Source organism: Cucurbitaria berberidis, assembly GCF_010015615.1.
Source record: "Cucurbitaria berberidis CBS 394.84 unplaced genomic scaffold K460scaffold_1, whole genome shotgun sequence".
NCBI lineage: Eukaryota > Fungi > Ascomycota > Dothideomycetes > Pleosporales > Cucurbitariaceae > Cucurbitaria > Cucurbitaria berberidis.
Genome location: NW_024468935.1, coordinates 6,914,398 through 6,934,046, shown reverse-complemented (window position 1 = coordinate 6,934,046; position 19,649 = coordinate 6,914,398). Strand labels below are relative to the sequence as shown.

At 50.1% G+C, this 19,649-nt stretch overlaps 8 protein-coding genes across 8 annotated transcripts; 4 read left to right on the top strand and 4 right to left on the bottom strand.

Moving 5' to 3' along the window:
• Positions 1-2,718: 2,718 nt before the first annotated feature.
• On the top strand, positions 2,719-4,064 carry K460DRAFT_299893 (glycoside hydrolase family 5 protein; the record flags this gene model as incomplete). Its single annotated transcript, XM_040929816.1, has 3 exons — positions 2,719-2,848; positions 2,898-2,915; positions 2,980-4,064. 3 exons carry the CDS (start codon positions 2,719-2,721, stop codon positions 3,951-3,953), a joined length of 1,122 nt encoding a protein of 373 aa, XP_040794676.1. The 3' UTR covers positions 3,954-4,064.
• Positions 4,065-4,922: 858 nt separating this feature from the next.
• Positions 4,923-8,130, top strand: K460DRAFT_373966 (uncharacterized protein; the record flags this gene model as incomplete). Its single annotated transcript, XM_040934630.1, has 5 exons — positions 4,923-5,565; positions 5,616-6,092; positions 6,143-6,443; positions 6,504-7,410; positions 7,462-8,130. 5 exons carry the CDS (start codon positions 4,923-4,925, stop codon positions 8,128-8,130), a joined length of 2,997 nt encoding a protein of 998 aa, XP_040794675.1.
• Positions 8,131-8,682: 552 nt separating this feature from the next.
• On the bottom strand, positions 8,683-10,435 carry K460DRAFT_383344 (YeeE/YedE family integral membrane protein-like protein). Its single transcript, XM_040935445.1, has 2 exons — positions 9,842-10,435; positions 8,683-9,778 (listed from the first exon to the last, which is right to left on the bottom strand). The coding sequence occupies exons 1-2, from the start codon at positions 10,127-10,129 to the stop codon at positions 9,050-9,052; spliced, it is 1,017 nt and encodes a 338-aa protein (XP_040794674.1). The 5' UTR covers positions 10,130-10,435; the 3' UTR covers positions 8,683-9,049.
• Positions 10,436-11,578: 1,143 nt separating this feature from the next.
• On the top strand, positions 11,579-12,452 carry K460DRAFT_351949 (uncharacterized protein; the record flags this gene model as incomplete). Its single annotated transcript, XM_040931602.1, has 4 exons — positions 11,579-11,637; positions 11,850-12,163; positions 12,297-12,352; positions 12,402-12,452. 4 exons carry the CDS (start codon positions 11,579-11,581, stop codon positions 12,450-12,452), a joined length of 480 nt encoding a protein of 159 aa, XP_040794673.1.
• An 833-nt stretch (positions 12,453-13,285) lies between these two features.
• K460DRAFT_373964 (zf-C2HC5-domain-containing protein) lies at positions 13,286-14,899 on the bottom strand (the record flags this gene model as incomplete). The annotated part of the gene is made up of 1 exon (XM_040934629.1): positions 13,286-14,899. One exon carries the CDS (start codon positions 14,897-14,899, stop codon positions 13,286-13,288), a length of 1,614 nt encoding a protein of 537 aa, XP_040794672.1.
• A 205-nt stretch (positions 14,900-15,104) lies between these two features.
• K460DRAFT_402099 (peptidyl-prolyl cis-trans isomerase) lies at positions 15,105-15,641 on the top strand (the record flags this gene model as incomplete). The annotated part of the gene is made up of 2 exons (XM_040936493.1): positions 15,105-15,137; positions 15,186-15,641. The coding sequence occupies 2 exons, from the start codon at positions 15,105-15,107 to the stop codon at positions 15,639-15,641; spliced, it is 489 nt and encodes a 162-aa protein (XP_040794671.1).
• Positions 15,642-15,663: 22 nt separating this feature from the next.
• K460DRAFT_325713 (S-glutathione dehydrogenase) lies at positions 15,664-17,514 on the bottom strand. Its single transcript, XM_040930603.1, has 4 exons — positions 16,972-17,514; positions 16,735-16,917; positions 16,058-16,682; positions 15,664-16,011 (listed from the first exon to the last, which is right to left on the bottom strand). Exons 1-4 carry the CDS (start codon positions 17,115-17,117, stop codon positions 15,805-15,807), a joined length of 1,161 nt encoding a protein of 386 aa, XP_040794670.1. The 5' UTR covers positions 17,118-17,514; the 3' UTR covers positions 15,664-15,804.
• On the bottom strand, positions 17,492-19,430 carry K460DRAFT_325711 (MFS general substrate transporter; the record flags this gene model as incomplete). The annotated part of the gene is given in 5 exon segments (XM_040930602.1): positions 17,492-17,697; positions 17,760-18,389; positions 18,403-18,479; positions 18,613-18,938; positions 18,999-19,430. The coding sequence occupies 5 exon segments, from the start codon at positions 19,179-19,181 to the stop codon at positions 17,492-17,494; spliced, it is 1,422 nt and encodes a 473-aa protein (XP_040794669.1). The 5' UTR covers positions 19,182-19,430.
• Between the last annotated feature and the right edge of the window lie 219 nt (positions 19,431-19,649).

The following is a 19,649-nucleotide window of genomic DNA, read 5'->3' as shown; positions in this document are numbered from 1 at the left end:
TGAGAAGTCGGAATCGGCGGTGGCTGAAATGCTTGTGCGTCATGTTCAAATGGATTTCATTGGCAGGATTCCTCTTCGGTAGGAATGGCAATTCCCTCTGTCTATTGTTTTTCCATGTTTCTTATGCGAGACGTTGCTTCTCGTGTCATATCGCCCTGGTGGTGAGCCTACGCACGATATCAAGTCAGCTGTAGAAGTCGAACTTCATGCTGTACTCCCAGATCGACCGCTTCAGCACGGACACTCCGGTATCCTTCGGCAACACCACTGCTGGCTGCTCGACCGGCGATCGGGGTTGCTTTTCACGTAGCGGCCACTGATATATCGCTACACGTAGCACAAATACACTAGCGGTGGCCTCTCCTCGGGCACTGAACAGCCGAAGCCAACACGACCTTCCCATATCCGCCCCTAACCGGCCCGGCCCTCAACGTATGCACGTTCTAGTGCCATCCTGGATATATTGACTACGGGTACGTGTTAGGATACACAGTAACGCTTTCTTTTGTCCCCATTGTCCCCATTGTCTCACATTTCCTTGAATTTCGGCAAACCTCTAAAATCTTGGATTTGAAACCAGGCTTCCTAGAGGAATCGCCTCCTTGCTTTCTTCGGTACGACATGCTACGTCATTCGTACTAAACGTCCCGCCCGGGCACAGTTCAGAGCAAGATTTTGGACGAGTCTAATCACACCACCCTCTTTCAGCATTCATCTTCCCATCTCTATTTCTGGCAAATGTATACGCTGTTGCGCCATGCCTCGTGGGAGACTCGTGGCCATCCTTGCAGCACCACCTGTACTCCAGACTACTACACGAGATGACAGCATCTCAGATCTTAGCTCTAGGTCGCGCTGCACAAGGCTAGTTGCACGGCGTAGGGAGGCGCGACTTTCGCCAAAACTTTGCATGACTGCATCGCCGAGCACACAGCTGCCTGTGAGCTCATCTGGATTCGGTAAGGCGTTGTCTTTTGCATCCCAAAACACCTACCTTTCGAATTATCGTTAGACTATTGGGTGGTCTCAAAGCCATAAATCGCCGCTCTAGGTCACAGTACCATTGCCAGCGCTTATCCCGCTTCAACTCAGGTGAAGCACGCAGGATATTGGAAGCTGAGTTGCTGACACTTGTGTGGCTCTGCTATACTCCGCTCCGCTCTGTCTCGTGAACCGCGGACCACTCGCCACGATCTAGACTTAGTTACGACCAATAACGCACAGAAAGATTGTGGAAAACACTAGAAGAAGCTTGCGTGGATTGTTGGGAACGACGGTGGCGCTCAGCCAAGTCTTGGATGCACAAAGGTGTCGTCAGCAAAACTCCTTGGGTCACACAACTTTGTTAGTTCTGGTAAAAGGGCGAACTTGAGAAGGCAAAGACAGTGCTTTTATAGCGCGATCTATTTACAGCGTATAGGCGTGGAGATGAAGGACTGAGTCTCAGGCCTGCTTTTCCCGCGCCTCTACTTGGACCTGGGCTGCTTCGTGAAAAGCAATATGGAGAGCAATATGGACCATCGGAACGTGGGAATAATTTCCCTGGGATACCAGAAACCATAAGATTGGAACACGAGGCCTTACTCGCACATGCCGACGTTAGTTGTCCACGTGCGGTCTGCACATCGTCATGCCTGACATTTCCAAGGGCAAGCGAGCGCCACAATGCGACCTAAGAATTTCTTTTTCTATTTATCGGGTATGTGTCTTCCTCTTCCGGAACCCGAATTGAGGCTCAAAAATCCTGCTGCTCTTTCACGCTTAGAAACAAGCAGTTGGGTGGTTCGAAGATGTTGAACGCATTCTTGGATATCCAAATACACTATCAAGGCGGGAACTGTGTTATTTGCTAAATGCATGTTATACAAATAGATCTCCTTAGTCTGTTAATGTGCGTACACATCCTCATACATGGGATAGGAGATCTCGACTCATTCTACGTACTTGAAGTTTTCAAGAGTCTATCGGTCTGTACCATGGAGATCCAAAGAAAGATCCGGAAACGAAGATCCCTCGCGAATGTTGCTTTGATTAATCAGAAGTCATGGGTAGCATAGGCTGATGAGAAGCAGGTCTCAACCAAAAGCGGCGATACAAAGTAGGGCCGGTACACTTCTTTCTTCATCATTCGTACATTTCCTTACTACTAGCACCCTTTCCAACCAAACCCTTGACCAAAATTTTGTTTTCACAAATTCCACGCATTCTGTAATTCAGCTCGTCTCTCATTCGTGCTTTGAGCGCGAATGTTTCCCTCGGTAATTCAATCTCAGATATATTAGACTAGTCTCTAGGCTACCCGGCGGACACACCATCTGCTCCGCGCTTTCGCCTTCTTTCAACAAAACCCACCAAATGATCCTTAGTATTATTCTTAGTGTTAATTTTGAAACACGCGACGCTGCTCCATCGGCTGCGGAGGTACTGTTCCGTTTACTAAAGTCTGGAGATGGTAATAGAAATTACTAGTGCCCGTCTTGTTTGCACCACTCACAAGCATCCCCATGTCATCCCCGGATCTTGGCTACTATACAATCCCAGAACTAGAAATTTTCGACGTCCACTGGCCGGATGATCTAATATGGAGCGGAAGGCCTTGCTCCGCTTCTTTCAAGGTTTGCTACTTCTTATTAAGACCGACTTCTCTCTATAAATCGCTCCCATCTTAATATTGAAAGAATACATCGCAAGACACAGGGAAGTATCGACTTCTTCATCATGAAGATAACGGCACTTCTTCCACTCGTAGCTGCTGTGGCGGCGCTGCCAGCACAGAGCGACATCGCAACACGGGCTTCGATATCAAAAGTCGATGGGTTGAAGTTCAACATTGACGGTGTTACCAAGTGTATGCAAACGTACCACTCTCTGTTCTTCGCTACTCACTCATGTTTTAGACTACGCAGGTACCAATAGTCAGTACCATCCATGCACCAAATGCATGTGAGACAGACATTAACTTCGTACCGTAACGTCTAGGCTACTGGATTCCCTTCCTCACCAACGACAATGATGTCGACGTAATTATGGGACATCTGGCGACCTCCGGTCATAAGATCCTGCGAGTCTGGGGGTTTAACGATGTCAAGTCCGTCCCTGGCTCAGGCACTGTGTACTTCCAAGCTTTCTCCGGCTCCTCTGCTACCATCAACACCGGAGCTAACGGTCTGCAACGTCTGGACGCGGTGGTGAAGGCAGGGGAGAAGCACGGTATCAAGCTCATCATCAACTTTGTCAACAACTGGACAGACTATGGCGGGATGGCCGCCTACTTCTCCGCTTGTGGTGTCAGCAGCAACGAACAATGGTACGCGGCAGCAAGATGCCAAACCCTTTACCAGAACTACGTCAAAGCCGTGATATCGCGCTACCGAACTTCGAATGCCGTCTTCGCGTGGGAGTTGGCCAACGAACCTCGCTGCAAGGGCTGTGCAACCTCTGTCCTCACGACCTGGATCCGCAAAACATCAGATTACATCCGCTCCCTCGACAAAGACCACATGATTACTGTAGGCGACGAAGGATTCGGTCTCGCAGGCGACGGCTCCTACCCCTATCAGTTTAGCGAAGGCTTGGACTGGGCTGCCAACCTAGCCTTGCCATCGATCTCCTTTGGCACGTTCCATTTGTATCCCGATAGCTGGGGAGTGAATAATACGTGGGGCAATGGATGGATTCAGGCGCATGCGAAGGTTTGCGCACAGCTGAAGAAGCCGTGTTTGTTTGAAGAGTATGGGGTTCCGCAGGCGGCTCAGCATTGCAGTGTGGAATCGGAGTGGCAGAAGACCAGTTTAGGGCTGAAGGACAGTGGTATGGCGGCAGATTTGTTCTGGCAACTAGGTGATACGATCAAGAGCACGGGACAGCAGACACATAATGATGGGAATACCATTTATTATGGGACTTCGGACTGGAAGTGTCTGGTTGAAGATCATGTGAAGAGGATTGGGTGAAAAAGAATTTTTGGAGACGAGCTTAACTTGTATATATTCCTGTCACATCTTCTCCAATACCACCTGTTCTTGTTAAGTAACGCTGTATATATTCTAGTACGCTGTGCCTGGTTAGTAAGGGTAATGTTATGCTGGTTCGCAACCCAATGGGTACCGAGTTATCCGTCATCAGGCAAGCAACCTTAGTATCACTCATCTCGCTGCCAGACTATGTGACGCATAGTGCGAATACGTATTGCGCTCCCATGCTCCTACACCTTCGATTTCGCTGGTAATTTCTCCGCCCAGGCCAAGCTCGCGGGAACGCATGAACGCATCCCGGCTCTGGGCACGACACATCAACCGTCCATTCAGCTGTAAGCAACATTCGTCATGCGCAACCATGCAAGCTATATCAAATCACTGTCCGTCACACCTCGTGGCTGTTGAGCCTGTCACCAACGGTTCATTACGTCAGGCGGTGCGCGAAGCAAACTATCGAAAGATGGCACGACGACCAAGCAGCCACCAGGGTCGCATAGTACCGTGCGATGACCCTTTCTTCGTCTTCCCAACGGCTTTATCGGCTCAGGACCAGGATGTCACAATGGCCATTGTGCGAACAGTACGACGCGCGGGGAGCTCGGTTGGGGCCAAAAGGCGACGCCACAAGCGCTGTCGTGTGGAGCCAGCTGAAGCGGCACGACTCCAATAAGTACAAGGCTGACAACTGCGCCGCGAGCCTTATCCCTCAGGCGCATCGCGATCCTCACTTGCAATGCTGTTCTCCTGGTTTGCACTTGTCTTTACTTTCCATTGTTAATAGCGGAATCAATCTGATCACTTCGAAAATTTAACGGCACACCTACAGCCTCGGTGTTGTAAAGAACCAGGCTATCCTAGAAATCGCACAGCGACAGGGCGATTGTAAGAGAAGGCTGAAACTCTAGGGTAGGCAACAACGAAGGGAGGCAAGTCTCTGTGGGTACAATGACCGATCGTCGTCCACTCATCTACGAGACGTCGGACCTTTCAGAGAGCTCAGACAATACGCCTGCATTGCCCAACCTAGGCTTCTCGAATAACCCTCACTCCCTCGGGATCACGCATATCTCGCCTCCGACCAGCCCACCGGCTTCGCGCCCTAGCTATTCGAGATTCCAGAGCGATGCGACCGCTGTCGAGAGGAATACACCAAGTATCGTACACGAGGAGGATGAGGAGGAACATGTCGCGGATAGCTTCCTACGGCAGAGTAGCAGTGGACTGGGCATAGCAGCGGTAGGCGCACCTGCGCAGACAGCCAGAAGGGTTAGCATACAATCAATTCCTAGAAAATCTATTGGTCCTGGTCCAAGAAGCCCACCGATAAGAAGTCCTGGTACTTTTTCTCCGCCGGGCTCAGCCGATCCATTCTTTGGTAGCTTCCTTAAAGACTCATCAAATGAGAATACCCCGGATCTGAGGCGGGAGAGGTCGAGCCCTGATGTCGGAACTTTTGAAGAGTTTCGAAGAGGCGTGTTGAAGAATGGAAGACAGAGTAGTGCAAGCGTAAATGAATATCAGCACTACTTAGAGAACCCGGACACGGAAAGATTGAGGGGCGCGCCATCAATCAAGTCGGCTTACGAGAGTGCGTTCTTCGAGATATCATTGTGCGCACCTGAGCTGACTCATTCTAAGATGATTTCCGTCCTGCCCACGAATGTCCAACCACAAGAGACTTTTATCACTCTCGGTTCACCTGGTTGAATATGAGTATCCTTGTGATCTGTTTGTTCTCCTGCATCTTCTCGGCTCTCTTCCTAGGCCTTGCGTTGAAGGGGCCGCGTTATGGCAAGCGGATTACAAGTCAGGGTTCATTTAAGCCTGCCGATGCCATACTTCTAACGACTGTGTTTGCAAAGCTTGTAGAGCTCTCTTTCGTTACGTCCTTTGTCGCTTTCCTGGGCCAAGTGCTGAGCCGAAGAGCGTTCATGAAAGAGCACGGCCGTGGTGTGACCTTGTCGGAGATGAGTATGTGGAGATGGGTAGTTCAGCCAGGGACACTCATTACTCACTGGGAGACGGCTAAATATGCTGGCCTGTCTCTGTTGGGTATCTTGAGTCTCCTCAGCGCGATACTGGCAACCCTGTATTCCTCCGCAGCCACAGCCCTCGGTGTGTAGCCCTCACGGCCGAAAAATGGATATATACTGACAGTATGACAGTTCAACCACTGTTGAAGGATGGTTTGTGGGAAAACATGGTCATGGCGGGTCAGGTCAAGACCGATTTTGCTAATGTCAACTACGTCAAGGAACTTTGCCAAACTCCCATCCGGACTGACAAAGAATACGCAGGCAGCACTTGTCTTCAGATTGAGCATGCGGGCCAGGGATTTCATAATTATCAGCGTTATTTGGCATACTGGAATACAGCGGCTGCAAACGGAAATGGTACTTCGGACCAAAATGATCGGCCCCCTGGATTTGGACTCCTCTATGAGAACACCACCGTGACTGCGCAATGGTGAGTAAAGTTGCACACGAAAATACGTTGAATCCATACACTGACCAAGTTTCCCTTCAGGATCAACATTATTAACACCACTGAAGTCTCCAAAACACATCATCGTGCTATCAACAATGTGTCGCTAGCTATGCCTCACTCGGGGGTCTTCGCCGCTGCACGAGATCAAAGGAATGGTATACTCCAGCCAGAAAAGCTGAACTCAGAAGGAACCTATTCGTTACGTGCGTCCGTCCCGTCGCCAGTCATGAACGTACTCTGTGCGAATATGAACGAAAACGAGCTCAAGCCTATAGTCTATGATACGTGGAATGACGAATTGGTCAATATCACGACCTGGCAGACCTTATGGAACAATGCTACCACTACGAACAAGACAAAGGTAGACGACATCTTTGGCTGGAATAACAAAGAGAGGATAAATTATCCGCCTGTCTTCGCCAGATACCCAAAACCATTCAACACAATCATGAATCATACCAGTTACCCCTGGGGAAGAGCTGCGATCTACTTACTTGGGCAGGGTGGGCCAGCGGACGACGGTATAAACGCAACTGGGACGTATGTGTTGTGCAAAATCCACGTCTCAATCACACCAGAATGTAGTACGCGTTACAACGCCACAGGCTCTAGCGGTACGATGGAAGCCCTCTGCAAAGATCGCGCCGACGATATGGCGTACATCAAGAGCCAGCCGAACGCGACATATGTGGAAAATCTCAACAATTGGCGAGACATCGGCTACGATTGGTCAAATAGCCTCTCACTGAACACGGGCATTGTAGATGGGGCTGCGAGTAATTCGCGATTATTGACGCAGTTGATCCTGACGCCGAGTAACCCGGATCCCAAAGACCTTCACGTGGATTTAAGCCCTGCACTGCCTAGCGTGGGTGAGGCGCTGGCTGTTATGTCCGGTTGTACGCTACTGAAGAGTATGCTTGACGCGCCGTTCGTGCCTTTTTGGGTGAGTTATTTGAGTTAGCTAGTAGGAGCTTGTACACTAATCGTCTCTCAGAATTACACCGCTTCCATACTAAAAGAACCTCAAACCCAGTATTTCAACGCCTCCATCAAGGCCCAGCAATACGCCTCTGGTGGTGTCGACCACGCCTCTAAAGGCTGGCTCATAATTCTTCTCCTAGTCTTCCTCATGAATATCTTCGTTCTGCTCTACTTCATCATACACCGCGGCCTCGTAACCGACTTCTCGGAACCACCAAATATGTTTGCGCTCGCTGTCAATTCGCCGCCTTCGCATGTTTTAGCTGGGTCCTGCGGTGGCGGACCTGAGGGTAAACAGTATATGGTTAACTGGTTTGTGAATCATGAGGGGAGTCACTTGTTTATGGAACCGGGCGAGAAAGCGCATCTACTGGGTGGGAATTCTAAGCATCCGCATTCCCATCCCCATGTACACGTACACGATCCTGCCGAAGAGATCCCACCAGGGCAAGCCAAACCTAGCAGTGGTTTCCTTGCGACAATCACCGGGGCGGTTAGGAGGGGACTGGGTATGAAGGAACAGCCACCTACGAAGCTGAAGTCTGCGAGTGCCGTCGAAAGTCTAAGGGCACCGAGTGTTAGGCCATTAAGTATGGCGGCAAGTGACTACGAGATGGAGGATGGGCATACAAGGACACAACGGCAGTACGATAAGCTGGCGAAGAGGAGAAGTGTATTATAGACATTGCTTTGGCATTGAGGAAGTTGCTTGTTTATTTGATTGCAATGCACATGATGAGTGGCAGTATCATGACGACACGTCTTGCACTGCTAAACTTTGGACGAGCGAGTATATTCATCCACCTCCATGTTGATCGTGCATCATTTAGCCCCCATCACCAGGGACACCTTCGCCATTCGCTGCCTTGGGCTTATCGGCATCCATTGGCTGTCGCGCATCAATAGAGCTAGTTCAGGATAGCCATGTAGTGTGACCTACCGGGTTGTCACCACCGCCTGTGCCACCCTTCTCAAAATGTAGGCCTTGCATTTGGTTGCTAGTTGATCTCGAAACACGTCGGTGAAAAGTGCCGGAGAAGTTCGGTGGTTGTGAATGTAGCAAGAGAGCAGTAAAGCATGCGCGATACACGAAGCCATATATGGGGTGAGCTGAGGAGACGGGACGGCAAGTGGAACCACGTTGTGAGATATAATAGGGTGGAACAAGACGGGGGTGTAATGCGCTTTGGCGGTACATTATGTGCGTAGAGTTGAGCTATTAACCGGTTCAGCTACTTGCGATATCATAATCTACCTAGCACCCCCTAAGATCAGGTCTCAATTCGTTAACTCATGGAACCAGGGCAAAAATAGGTTAGCACCACAGTTTGATACATTCAGCTTCTTAGCTCATGTCACTAATGCTGCGCACTACACCGCGGGTAGAAAAATAGCGCTAAATCGCATGTCTACTTCCTTGTCTTGCGATTCAAGTGTAGTGAGCTTGATACTATGCCTGGTTCTCGATCCAAGAAATGATAAAGTGTTGAGCCAAAGGGTGTCTAAACATGCTCGAATCATGCAATAATGTAAAAAAACAAGTACCATATGTTGGGTATCAAACACTAATAGTATGATAAAAGAAAGAGAGTCCATCTTGATCACAAATCACCAAGCCTCCCACCAACCCAAAACCCAGTCATCCACAAGGAACCCCAAACAGGCTGCGCAAAAGCCCTCAGCACTGCCGGTCCTGGGCACGTACCCGTCAGGCCCCATCCCACACCAAACGCCGCTGCTCCAGCCACAAACTTGACATCCACATCCTTCAGCGTCTTCGTGGGCAAGGAAAACTTGTCTGCAAATGACGGCGGAGTTTTGAACCCCTTGCGTTGGATTTCGATGAGATTGGGTAAGACACCGAGGAGGATTACGAGCGCAAGGGAGGGGTCCCAGTGTTGTAGCGAGGGAAAGGAGAAGAAGGAAGCAACTTTGGCGGGATGTGACATCTGGGAGATGTGCAGACCGAGGGCAAAGAGGAGACCGGAGAAAAACTGTGTTGCTGAGCGTGCTATGGAGCGGGTATCATGGGGCAACTTCTTATCGCTTGCTTGCGGGGTGGTGATTGAGGCAATGAGTTTGGGTACTGTTCGAGCAGCGAGGACACTCATTGCGGCGAGTAGTATAAGGGACGCTGTCGTTGTCGTGGAGGGGTAGATCGGTTTGTAGCATGGCAGATCGCCTGGGCATGCTTCGGTGTATAATGTAGGATGGACGAGGTGATGTGTGATCAAAGCGACAGGAAAGAATGTAGCGACTGCAATGGCCGACCGTCCGCTCAGTCTGGAAAGTCCACAGAGCATATGTCCAGAAGTACAGCCATTTGACGTCTAATCAACTATCAGCCCCTGAATAGATCGTTGTCTTCGCCTTGTCAAACACAAATGACTGACCTTAGTGCCCCAGCCCACGAGAAGTCCAACGCCAACCGTGAACAACGCAACCTGTAGCGTGATCGGTACAGAAGGGTAACTTGTGATCAGTTGTGGAGCTAGAGCTTTCAATGGAAAATAGCTGGCGGCCATACCAGCGAAGAAGCCCATAGTCTCTCTCGTCGGTGCGGAGAAGAGTTGGCGTAGAGATCCGGAAGCGCCCAGAATGTTCCCATTCTGATAGAGAAGGCTGCTAGTTGCTTGGTGTAGCAATAACGCTCCGATACTCGTCTCGACTGGTGTAAACATGCTGTGCCCTTCTTCTACACTTTCCTCTCTCAGAACTCGATATGTTTGATCACTCTCCAAGATATGAAAAGGCTAACATAAAAGATTGGGAGCATTATAGAAGTAGGGAGCATCCTCGCCCCGTTTTGGTGCGCACATGCGGGTTATAGCTTTCCATCACAGACTAAAGATACAGACCCCTAACACATCTACTACACTCCTTTCAGCACTAGGTCACGTCCGCTAAGCGTTTCAGACCAATCGCAAAAGAATGAAATTCGATAGTCGGCGACTACAGCTTACAAAACGCAGAATTAGCCGGGTGGTGATCTCGTAAAGGCGGACTGGTGGCGCATCGGCTGGAGATATGCACAAGTCTGGATGTTAACTAGCGTGGGAAATGAACGGATCGGCGGGCATGTGGGTCGCTCGGCGACGAGAACCAGACTGAGGGGAGTTACGTGGGTACAGCAATGCGGCTTTCTCGACAAGGCTGGCGGCTTTCAATACAGGTAGATGTTGATGAAAGTTGTCTAATGATCGCCCGTCTCATGTATGGAAACTCGTAAGAGAGATGCGCTAGGATATGGAGAAACAGAGTCTTGCGTCGCCGACCTCTTGAGACGGCGAACTTCTTACCTTCTTTCTCGTAACAGCTGGAATCCTACAGGATTCACGATGATTCATTTTGGCGCATAGTAGTAGAGATGAGGTCCGGAGGTGTTCCGTTGGATCTCTTGATTAAACGGTGGGGAGGCCCTTGGGTTGTGGGACAGCAAAAATCCAACAACAACGCAAACAAAGATATCACCATTGATGCCTCGTGGCAAGTATCCCATCAAATAACGACAGTTAGGCGGTTTGTGACTTTGCAACACATATTCGCTTCGTGCCCATGCGTGCCGCTTAATTTACTAACCCTCGATTCGGCTTTTATGCATCCACCTCGCCGACCTACCGCTTCGCCGTCGAATGGACGCAATCGTTCTCAAAACTGATCATGCATGCCAAGATAGGACGGACAAGATAGGACGAACAGTATTTTGGATTGAAACTCCATCGCAATTGTTGATTCCCACACCGACGAACATAGAGCGAGTTGAAATAGCTCGCCTCAAACATATGGCTTGATGGATGATCGGCACCACTTGGCTTCAACAGTACAGTGTACACGTTTGATGTGCATTAAGTCAGGACACCAAACTTTACAATTTGTACAGGAAGAGTGTTTGTACCAACACGTCGGCTACACGTGATTCAACGTTAAAGGTAAATCCGACTCTCTGGGACCCGCGCACCCGTCATTAACAAGTCGGAGAAAAGAAACTTCGTGCAACCCCTGTCGCCCTCTGACATCGGTGAAGCGCGTGGCAGGAGCGTGGCAGCCATGAGTCGTCACACTGCATATCTCGTGGTTGTCGCCGACCTCATAGGCGCCTGGCGCGTTACTTCTGTTGCAGCTGTCCCGCAATGCGCAAGTTGTTAAACTCTATCTTTGCATCCACTTGCTTCGTGGTTCCGCTTCTGTGGTACGAACTACTCCAGAAAACTCAGCTTGACGTTGATTGACAACGAAACTATGAGTCGGCGACTTCGGGTTTGATACAGTAACGAACATTTCTCGGGCTTATTAGGCCCCCGGCCGTAGTGGATATTCAACGACTCAACGTAAGTTGCTTTTCGCGAGATCATCGACACGGCGTGCACTCTAGGGTTGACTCTGGACTATGACATCTCAAAGGGATAACTCAGCAATAGAAAAAGGCCCATCTTCATGCCTTAGGTCGCCGACCCTGCTCGAACTAGTATTTGCGGGACATATCGGCGACCATCGACCTCCTGACGCCAGTAACTATATACACATAAAAAAGCCGCGGCTACCGAAGCAGCTTCGGAATAAATGGTTCAATATGATTTCACCAGGACTAGACATTTCGAGTGCTTCAAACCGGGTCATGACGGCTTCCTCCGGGTTGCTCCTGGAGGATTCGCATAACTTTCTAAGCAGGGACGATCCGTACACCTGCTTATTATACAATGGGTGCCACAAATGTGGTACAGCCTTGCGATGGGCTAGCTTCTCATTACCAATAGCAATCGGGCATGAAGCAATGCGAGACAGAAGGATAGAATGGCCTTGTTGCTATTTGCAGTCATGTACGACCCATTGATTCCTCATTGCTAACAGATTGGTCGCAATTCCTAGACGCGTTTGGCAAACCTAATAAGGGCAATACAGGTGAAGTAAGTAAAACGTTAGTCTGAGTGAGTTTGCCTTGCTATTCACCGGCAGCTGGAGCGAAGTTTGGGATGGAATGGCCCTTTTCATAGAGGAAAGCCCTGAAACTATGATGGATAGCGACATGTCGCTGAGAATAGCGTAGATTCCAGTAAATTAAATCGCCTTTTGCCGTCTCGGTGTCTAAGATACAGGGATTCTCTATTGCCTAGTCTCTCTTTCCCATGTGATATCTCAGTTTGCTACAAGCAACTCATGATGAGTTTCCAGAAGCAGCAGCTGAACAATGTACATCACGCTCAAGACAATCCAAGCCTGACTTATTCTCGTGTGGCATTAGCAAACTACATTACCGCCAATATAATAAACAGGTCTTTCGTTCCAAGATTGACTCCAAGCCAAGTCATCACTTCTCATCACTGCCTTCCACTATGTCGAATCAAGCTGGCTCCGGATCCATGCCCAGCCCACTCGAACGCATGAGTAACCTACTTGCCTCCCGTGGCCATGATTACACCAAATGGTTAGCCCATTATGAACTGTACTCGCGCCGTCTTATCTCCAACGACGTAATGCGGTATGGACTCGGAGTGATCTATCCCATGCTCACGGACCCTCCGGTTCTTGCCCTGCACGATGAGATCGTGGCTGGTACGTCTACGAATCTCGTGCCAGTCGTTTTAAGGGCAGACTACGAAAGGTTGGTGGGATACATCAACCTTGTATATTGGAGGCAGGAGCAAATGGACGATATGATGGACATGGTATTTGATGGTCTATTGGAGACACAGAAGGCACTCATTCAACAAGTGCAGAAGGAGAGGCAGAGACAGCTGTTGGAAGCGGTGGGAATGCCACTGTAAGGGTGACGACTGGAGGTCACCAATTAGGCTCGCGCCTAGAACCCTTCGTATTCGATAGTACACTTTAGAGCATGTTCATTTTAGGCCATCCATCTCCAAGCTCACGTTCTCCGCTCGTGCACCATACACCCCTCCATCAAGTATCCACTGCTCATTATCATCATTATCATCCTGCACTCTCCTCCATGTCTGCTTCCTCTCTGCGTCCTTCTCTTTCCCTTTACTCCCCTCGACCTTGATTGTCGGCCTGATCAACCCACCTAATAGCGGATTTTTGCTAAAAGCTCCACTTCCACTCGAAATCGCACCATGGTCATAAGTAGTGGGTCCCTTCGCTGGCTCAGTTGGCTCATCCTCGCTCTCAGGCGTGGTCGGGCGCTTCGCAGCGGCCATGCGTCTTACTAACTTGCCCTTTGAGAGATCGATACTAGCCACTACGTTACGCTTCTCGTACTCTGGTCGGGCGTTCCATTCTTGCTCTCGAAGGGCTTTTTGTTGACGCTTGAGTTGCATGGCACGCTCCTGTGGAGAAGCCCACATGCTGAGACCTGCGCTCGTCGTCTCGAAATCTGCAGCTTCATCGTGAACTTGTGTTCTCTTCGCGTTCTGGGCTTGGAATGCGAGGAGTTTGTCTCTGTGCTGTTTTGCTTTGGCTAGTTTCTCATTCTCGGATTCAACGTCTGATGCTGGATTTGAGGACACTGGTGTCGTAGCTCTTGGTGTAGAGAATGGCCGAGGCGCCAATGAGACATCAGCGCGTTTCTGGGAGGCGTTGTTTGCGACCATTTTCTCCTTTCCGCGCTCTTCACGTAGGACACGGACCATGGATTGTATGTCCTGGGAACTGAGTAAAGGCGTATTGCAGAACGTGCATGGTCCTATGCCTTCCTTTACGCAGATTATCTTTCCGCAATTGATGCAATTTGGTGCGGCTTCGAGGAGGGGATGTCTGGTTGCCATGCAGTTACATTGCCGCTTGGTGTTGTCCTGAGAGGCTAATGAGGGGTTCGTTTGTATTTCTAGCGCCCTAATTGCGGATTCCAGGTCGTTGAGTGCGGTTGATGCGCCATGCATGGGCGTCCCGCCTGCTACGCTAACCTTAGCTTTGGGCTTCGGTGATGAATTCCTTGACTTCGTTTCGGAGATCAGCTGGCCTGCTGCCGATGGCGGGAGCTTTGATACTGGTGGAGAAGGCGAGACACCCCGGGATGTAGGGGTCCCTGTTCCTGATAGAGGAACAATGGTCGGTTTCTGAACAGCATCTGGCTTTTCTGTCAAGCCAAATACGTGGGGCTTGGCGGCTTTGGACCTTGAACTTCCAGCCATATAGTCTTCCTCGTCCTTCTTGACGTACGCTCCCGACACATTGCCATAGTTGTCAGGCTGTCGTTGTGGCGGAAGCTTTCCTAGAGCCGGCTGCTTCTTGCGGGGCTTGGCCTTGGGCACTTGTGAGAGATCGTTTGACGACTGAGCTTGGCTGGATGCCGCCCCAGCTTTTGGCTTTCTTCTGGTATTGAAGGAAGTGATGAATTCCAGAGCCTGCGGACTGTCTCCCAGTAGGTTCTGCAGATGATCTGCAGCTTCCCTGTTTGGCAATGATTCTGTGTACGCGATGATTTGCTTCAGGGACTCGTCATCCAAAGGCAGCAGTTTCGACAGCTGGGGAAGTGCCCAAGTTGATAAATCCATTGTGGCGGTGTATGGGATATCGATGGCAGATCGAGCTGCTTGTTCTGAATCATCTATCGATTGCCGCGCTAGTGAAAGTGGCGTCTGTGGCTGTTGGTGCGGACCGTGCGTCTCGACATGAAATTCGTGGGGCATGCTGCCAGCAGAGAGTACTCGCTCTCAATTAGCCCACCAGTCTGCCTCCTCATATTCAGTGTTGCCCGCCATGACGACCAATGTCGCTCTCGATACTACTATGGTAGGGTCTCCATTTCGCTTCATCAATCATTGCGACTGACAGCTTCAGGGCACCGTCATTATCGAGCTGTACGATGACCATGCGCCAAAAACGTGCAAGAACTTCTCTACTCTCGCTCAGCGAAACTACTTCAACGACCTTATATTCCACCGCATAATTCCGAACTTTATGATACAAGGCGGCGATCCTACTGGCACCGGACGCGGCGGCGCATCAATCTATGGCGAGAAGTTCGAGGACGAGATATCACCAGCACTGAAGCACACAGGTGCTGGCATTCTAAGCATGGCCAATTCCGGGCCCAATACGAATGGGTCTCAGTTCTTCATCACGCTCGCACCCACGCCATGGCTAGACGGCAAACACACCATATTTGGGAGGGTGAAGAGTGGAATGCAGATCGTCAAGAAGTTAGGCTTAGTCAAGACGGACAAGGAGGATAGGCCTGTAGAGGAAATCAAGATTGTGAAGGCTTACGTCGTTGAAAGTGGCGGCTTTGCCTAAGGGCTTAGTAGCGTACAGCTAGAGGTAGGTGTAAGAGAGCAGGTCTAGGTCTAGGCGCACGACAGAAGGGCGGTGCCCGAAGCGTCGAGAAGTGCATGGCACACCTACCGCGTGAGTGAGTTTGACAGTGATTTATATCCACGAAATATGCTTAGACTTCTAGCTAGTTCAACGACCCGTTGGGATGAATCAATACCTTCGTATACCCCTCGATCCTCTTGTCGAACTTCTCGTAAGCCGTCGGCGCCTCATCGATATTGATTTCATGCGACACAACGAAGCTTGGCTTCGCCCTCCCAGATACGATCATATCACGCAAGTACCTGTTGTACGCCTTGACGTTACATTGTCCAGTTCCTAGCGACAGGCCCTTCAATCGTTAGTATGGGATATCAATGTAGCCAAGGTCGACATACCTTCTCGAAAAGCTTGCCGAAGGAGATCAGAATCTGGCCCTTCTTGCTCTGCTCATCTGGCGCTCCTGGGTCTGCAGGCACATATAGCCCGGGAATGCCTAGCCCTCCAGTCGGTCGTGTCACCATGATCAACTGATCGAGGACGATATTTGGCTTCTCTTTGCTGCCTGAAGCATCAACAGCCTGGTACCCAACAGCATCCACTGCACGATCGACCATGCCTTCGTTAAGCTTGATAATCTGTTCAACAGGATCGCTCTTCCTGAAGTCGATGGGTATACATCCAATCTTCTCTGCAGCTTGCAATCGCTCGGGAACCGTATCGACGACGAATACCTTGCTTGCGCCTCGTAGTATGCCGCTGTATGCCGCCATCAAACCGACGGGTCCTGCGCCGAATACGGCGACACTCTCACCAGACTTGAACCCAGCAAGTACTAGGCCGTGCCACCCTGTCGGGAAAATGTCTGCCAGTAGTATAAAATCGGCTTCGTGCTCGGTCCCTTTTGGCAGTTTGAGTGCATTGAAGTCCGCAAATGGAACGCGCAAGTACTGTGCCTGTCCGCCTTGATAAGGTCCCATGGCTACATATCCATACGCGCCGCCTGCGAACCCCGGGTTGACTCTGCAAATCTAGTCAGCCTCTATCCAACAGAGCGTCTCGGTGCTTCTCTCACCCGGTACAGAAGGCCGTTCGTCCTTCCTCGCAGTTTCTACATCTGCCATCGGCTACGTTAAACGGCAACACAATCCTATCGCCCTTTTCCAGAAGCGTAACACCTGCTCCTGTTTCAATCACGATACCCATATTCTCATGGCCGAAGACCAATCCGGCTTCCGCAGCTGTGCGACCTTGGTACCTTGAGACAAAGTTAGTATATGTCTCATGCATGAAGTATGTTAACATTACTCACATATGCAAGTCAGACCCGCAGATGGCTGCCGTCGTGACCTTTACGATCACATCGTCTGGATGTTGGATTTTGGGCAGTTCCACGTCCTTGACCGAAACCTTGAACGGCCCCTCATAATGCACAGCTTTCATCTTTTCCGCTGACATATTTGTGTTCGCTTGTTAGGTTTTTGGGTCGTGCTCAGGATCGATCGGGAGTGTGACAGGTTTTACGAGGGTCTTCAGGGTTTACTTTATATGAATTGGGGATGATGACGAATACAGATGTTATAATCGAAGGCACCTCGAATGGCGCACACTTGCGCCCACTCTTCGGTTTTATAACCCCATTGGAAGTGAGGCGTCATCGCGGTGAGGGGCTGTGGCGGATGCGGTCGATCGCTTGTGTGGGGTAACGGTTCCGACTCCCGATGGTCATCCAGACCTCTATAGTCGATTGCCATTTCACAGTCGTACACGGATTACCGAATCAAGCTATGGGTAAACCCCGCAAACAAGCACTATGCTTTTCATTTCAACTTCTAGATCGTAAATCTGAACGACGGATCCCCCAGCAACACCCTCTCTTCACGATCAGCCTGTGCATTGCACCTCCTGAAGTGAAATGTCAACACGCCTACTAGAAAGATAACCAGTACATTGCACGCCATACAAGCCGCGAAGCCCGGTACATACATTGGCGCATCTGCTGTCCTAAAGATGAGCGCTCCAGTAATACCTCCAATGCCTAAGAAAATAAAGGCACAGTCAGTGTATGTCTCTCATATATATTTTACGAAGAGTTCTTACCTCCAATACCCGTCAATGTTGCTGAGCAGAACGCTCGTCGCCATTGCCCGCGGATATTGTTCGCTTGATATGCCATAACCGAGGGTATCGCCGAATTCGTCCCTGAGATCGTAATAAAGACACCAACATACTGGCCCCAGGGGTTCTTCACAAACCCCATAATCGGCAATCCTATCAGCGAGACCAGGCATAGGAAGCAGAGCACGGGGCCTCGGGTCTTGTATTTATCGCTAAACCACGCAGCGCCATACATCAAGAAGCCCGAAGCAGCGTAGGGGGGTGCACCTAGACACTGGCTCATCGCCATGCTGAATTTTAACTTTGTGCTCAGGATGATAGGAAGGAAGAAGGCGAAGCCGTAGGCGACCGTTGTAACGAAGAGCAAGATGAAGGCGAACGCATAAATGTACCAATCTTTGGCTGGCTCGAGGAACTTCTTCCAGGAGAATTTCTCGGCCTCAACGTCTCCGCGGTCTGCGTTCAGACGGTCAATTACGATGTCGATTTCGCCCGGTTTGAGGAAACCCCAGGATGGCTTTTTCTTCTCTTGGTCCGGGAATTTTATTATGAAGGTTATCGCGAAAATGGCGACCGCACACGTTATGACCCCCTCGATGATGAAGATCCTATCTTCATGTCAGACCGAGACGGATAGGATGTTCTAGGGGAATCTTATGCTTACCAGCGCCAACCTCGAATACCTTGAACACCTTCCATTTGCTGTAGCCCATACGCTAGGATTCCGGACAAGGCAGAAGCGATGCTTCCAATGAAGTAGAATACGCTATACCGCTTAGCAACCTCAACTATATACCGTCAGCACCCTTACCCAGCAAAATTTTGGATTGAAGACGCACATTTTGTATACCAACAACTGAGCAAATATAAACACCCTGGAAAATACCCACTCTCCAATAACCCCAACACCAATCTCAGCGGTATTAGCCCACCCCACGTCTTTGTGAAGCCAAAGCCAATAATCACCACACCCCACGCAATGCAAACACCCGGCAAGAAATATCGGGGTCCGATCTTTCGGCAAACGATGATCATCAAGGGCTGAAAAAGCACATAGGTGATAAAGAAGCAGAGGTTAACGAGGTTGTAGGCCATACCCCGACCCATGCGCATGTCGACGAGCATACCAGCTATGGCGGCGTTGGAAACATTTTTTCGGTCCTTGAATACATCAGCCGTGAGTCTACAATGGGAGTTGGAAAACATTCGGGGTACCCTTACCATGAGTGAGATGCCGTACATGGCGCCTAATGCGGGGATGAGTCTCAAGTCGATGCGGTGGCGGATAGAGGCCGCAAGCTTGGTTTCGAGTGTTTCCGAGGACGCTGACGACGAGGACGCAAGGCCCTTCTCGACCTTCTCAATATGGTCGATGGCTTCATCTTTGGTTGTGGTGTGCGCCATGGTGGGAAGAGGGGAACAAGACTCAGGGTAATTCCGGGGTGCAACTGGATAACTGCGACCTTGACAACGAGTATCTTCAAGAAAGATCAAGGTGAGACGTAGATTTTTGATGGAGACTATATGTAAGCTCTATGACAAGGTACCAGGATATCCATTTCCACTCTCATTCCGCACTTCACTACCGCATATCTTCATCACAATGCTGGGTGTGTCCTACCAAGATATCGCTATCCACATGTGACGCCTCTGACATCTAAGCCAAGAGATAGAGTCTCGATACTAATACGCGAGGCCGAATTCCACGAAGGAGAATTGCCTACATCGGGGAGTGATAGCTAGAGTAGCGCGTAAAGCAGGTCATCATCCGAAATGCCAGGCGCGTATGAGTGGGACATATGAGGTTGCTCTGCGGGGAAACGCTTGGCCTTCTTGGAACTGTTCTTGGTATGGCCGTAGTAAATAGGCGCC

Bases quoted from the DNA above. Each gene is read 5' to 3' on its own strand.
- K460DRAFT_383344 (XM_040935445.1), bottom strand. From the start codon at position 10,129: ATGTTTACACCAGTCGAGACGAGTATCGGAGCGTTATTGCTACACCAA. The intron at 9,779-9,841 runs GTCAGTCATTTG...ATAGTTGATTAG, and splicing joins TCGTGGGCTGGGGCACTAAG to ACGTCAAATGGCTGTACTTC.
- K460DRAFT_325713 (XM_040930603.1), bottom strand. From the start codon at position 17,117: ATGTCAGCGGAAAAGATGAAAGCTGTGCATTATGAGGGGCCGTTCAAG. The intron at 16,918-16,971 runs GTGAGTAATGTT...CTTTGTCTCAAG, and splicing joins TGCGGGTCTGACTTGCATAT to GTACCAAGGTCGCACAGCTG. The intron at 16,683-16,734 runs GTGAGAGAAGCA...CTAGATTTGCAG, and splicing joins CGAACGGCCTTCTGTACCGG to AGTCAACCCGGGGTTCGCAG.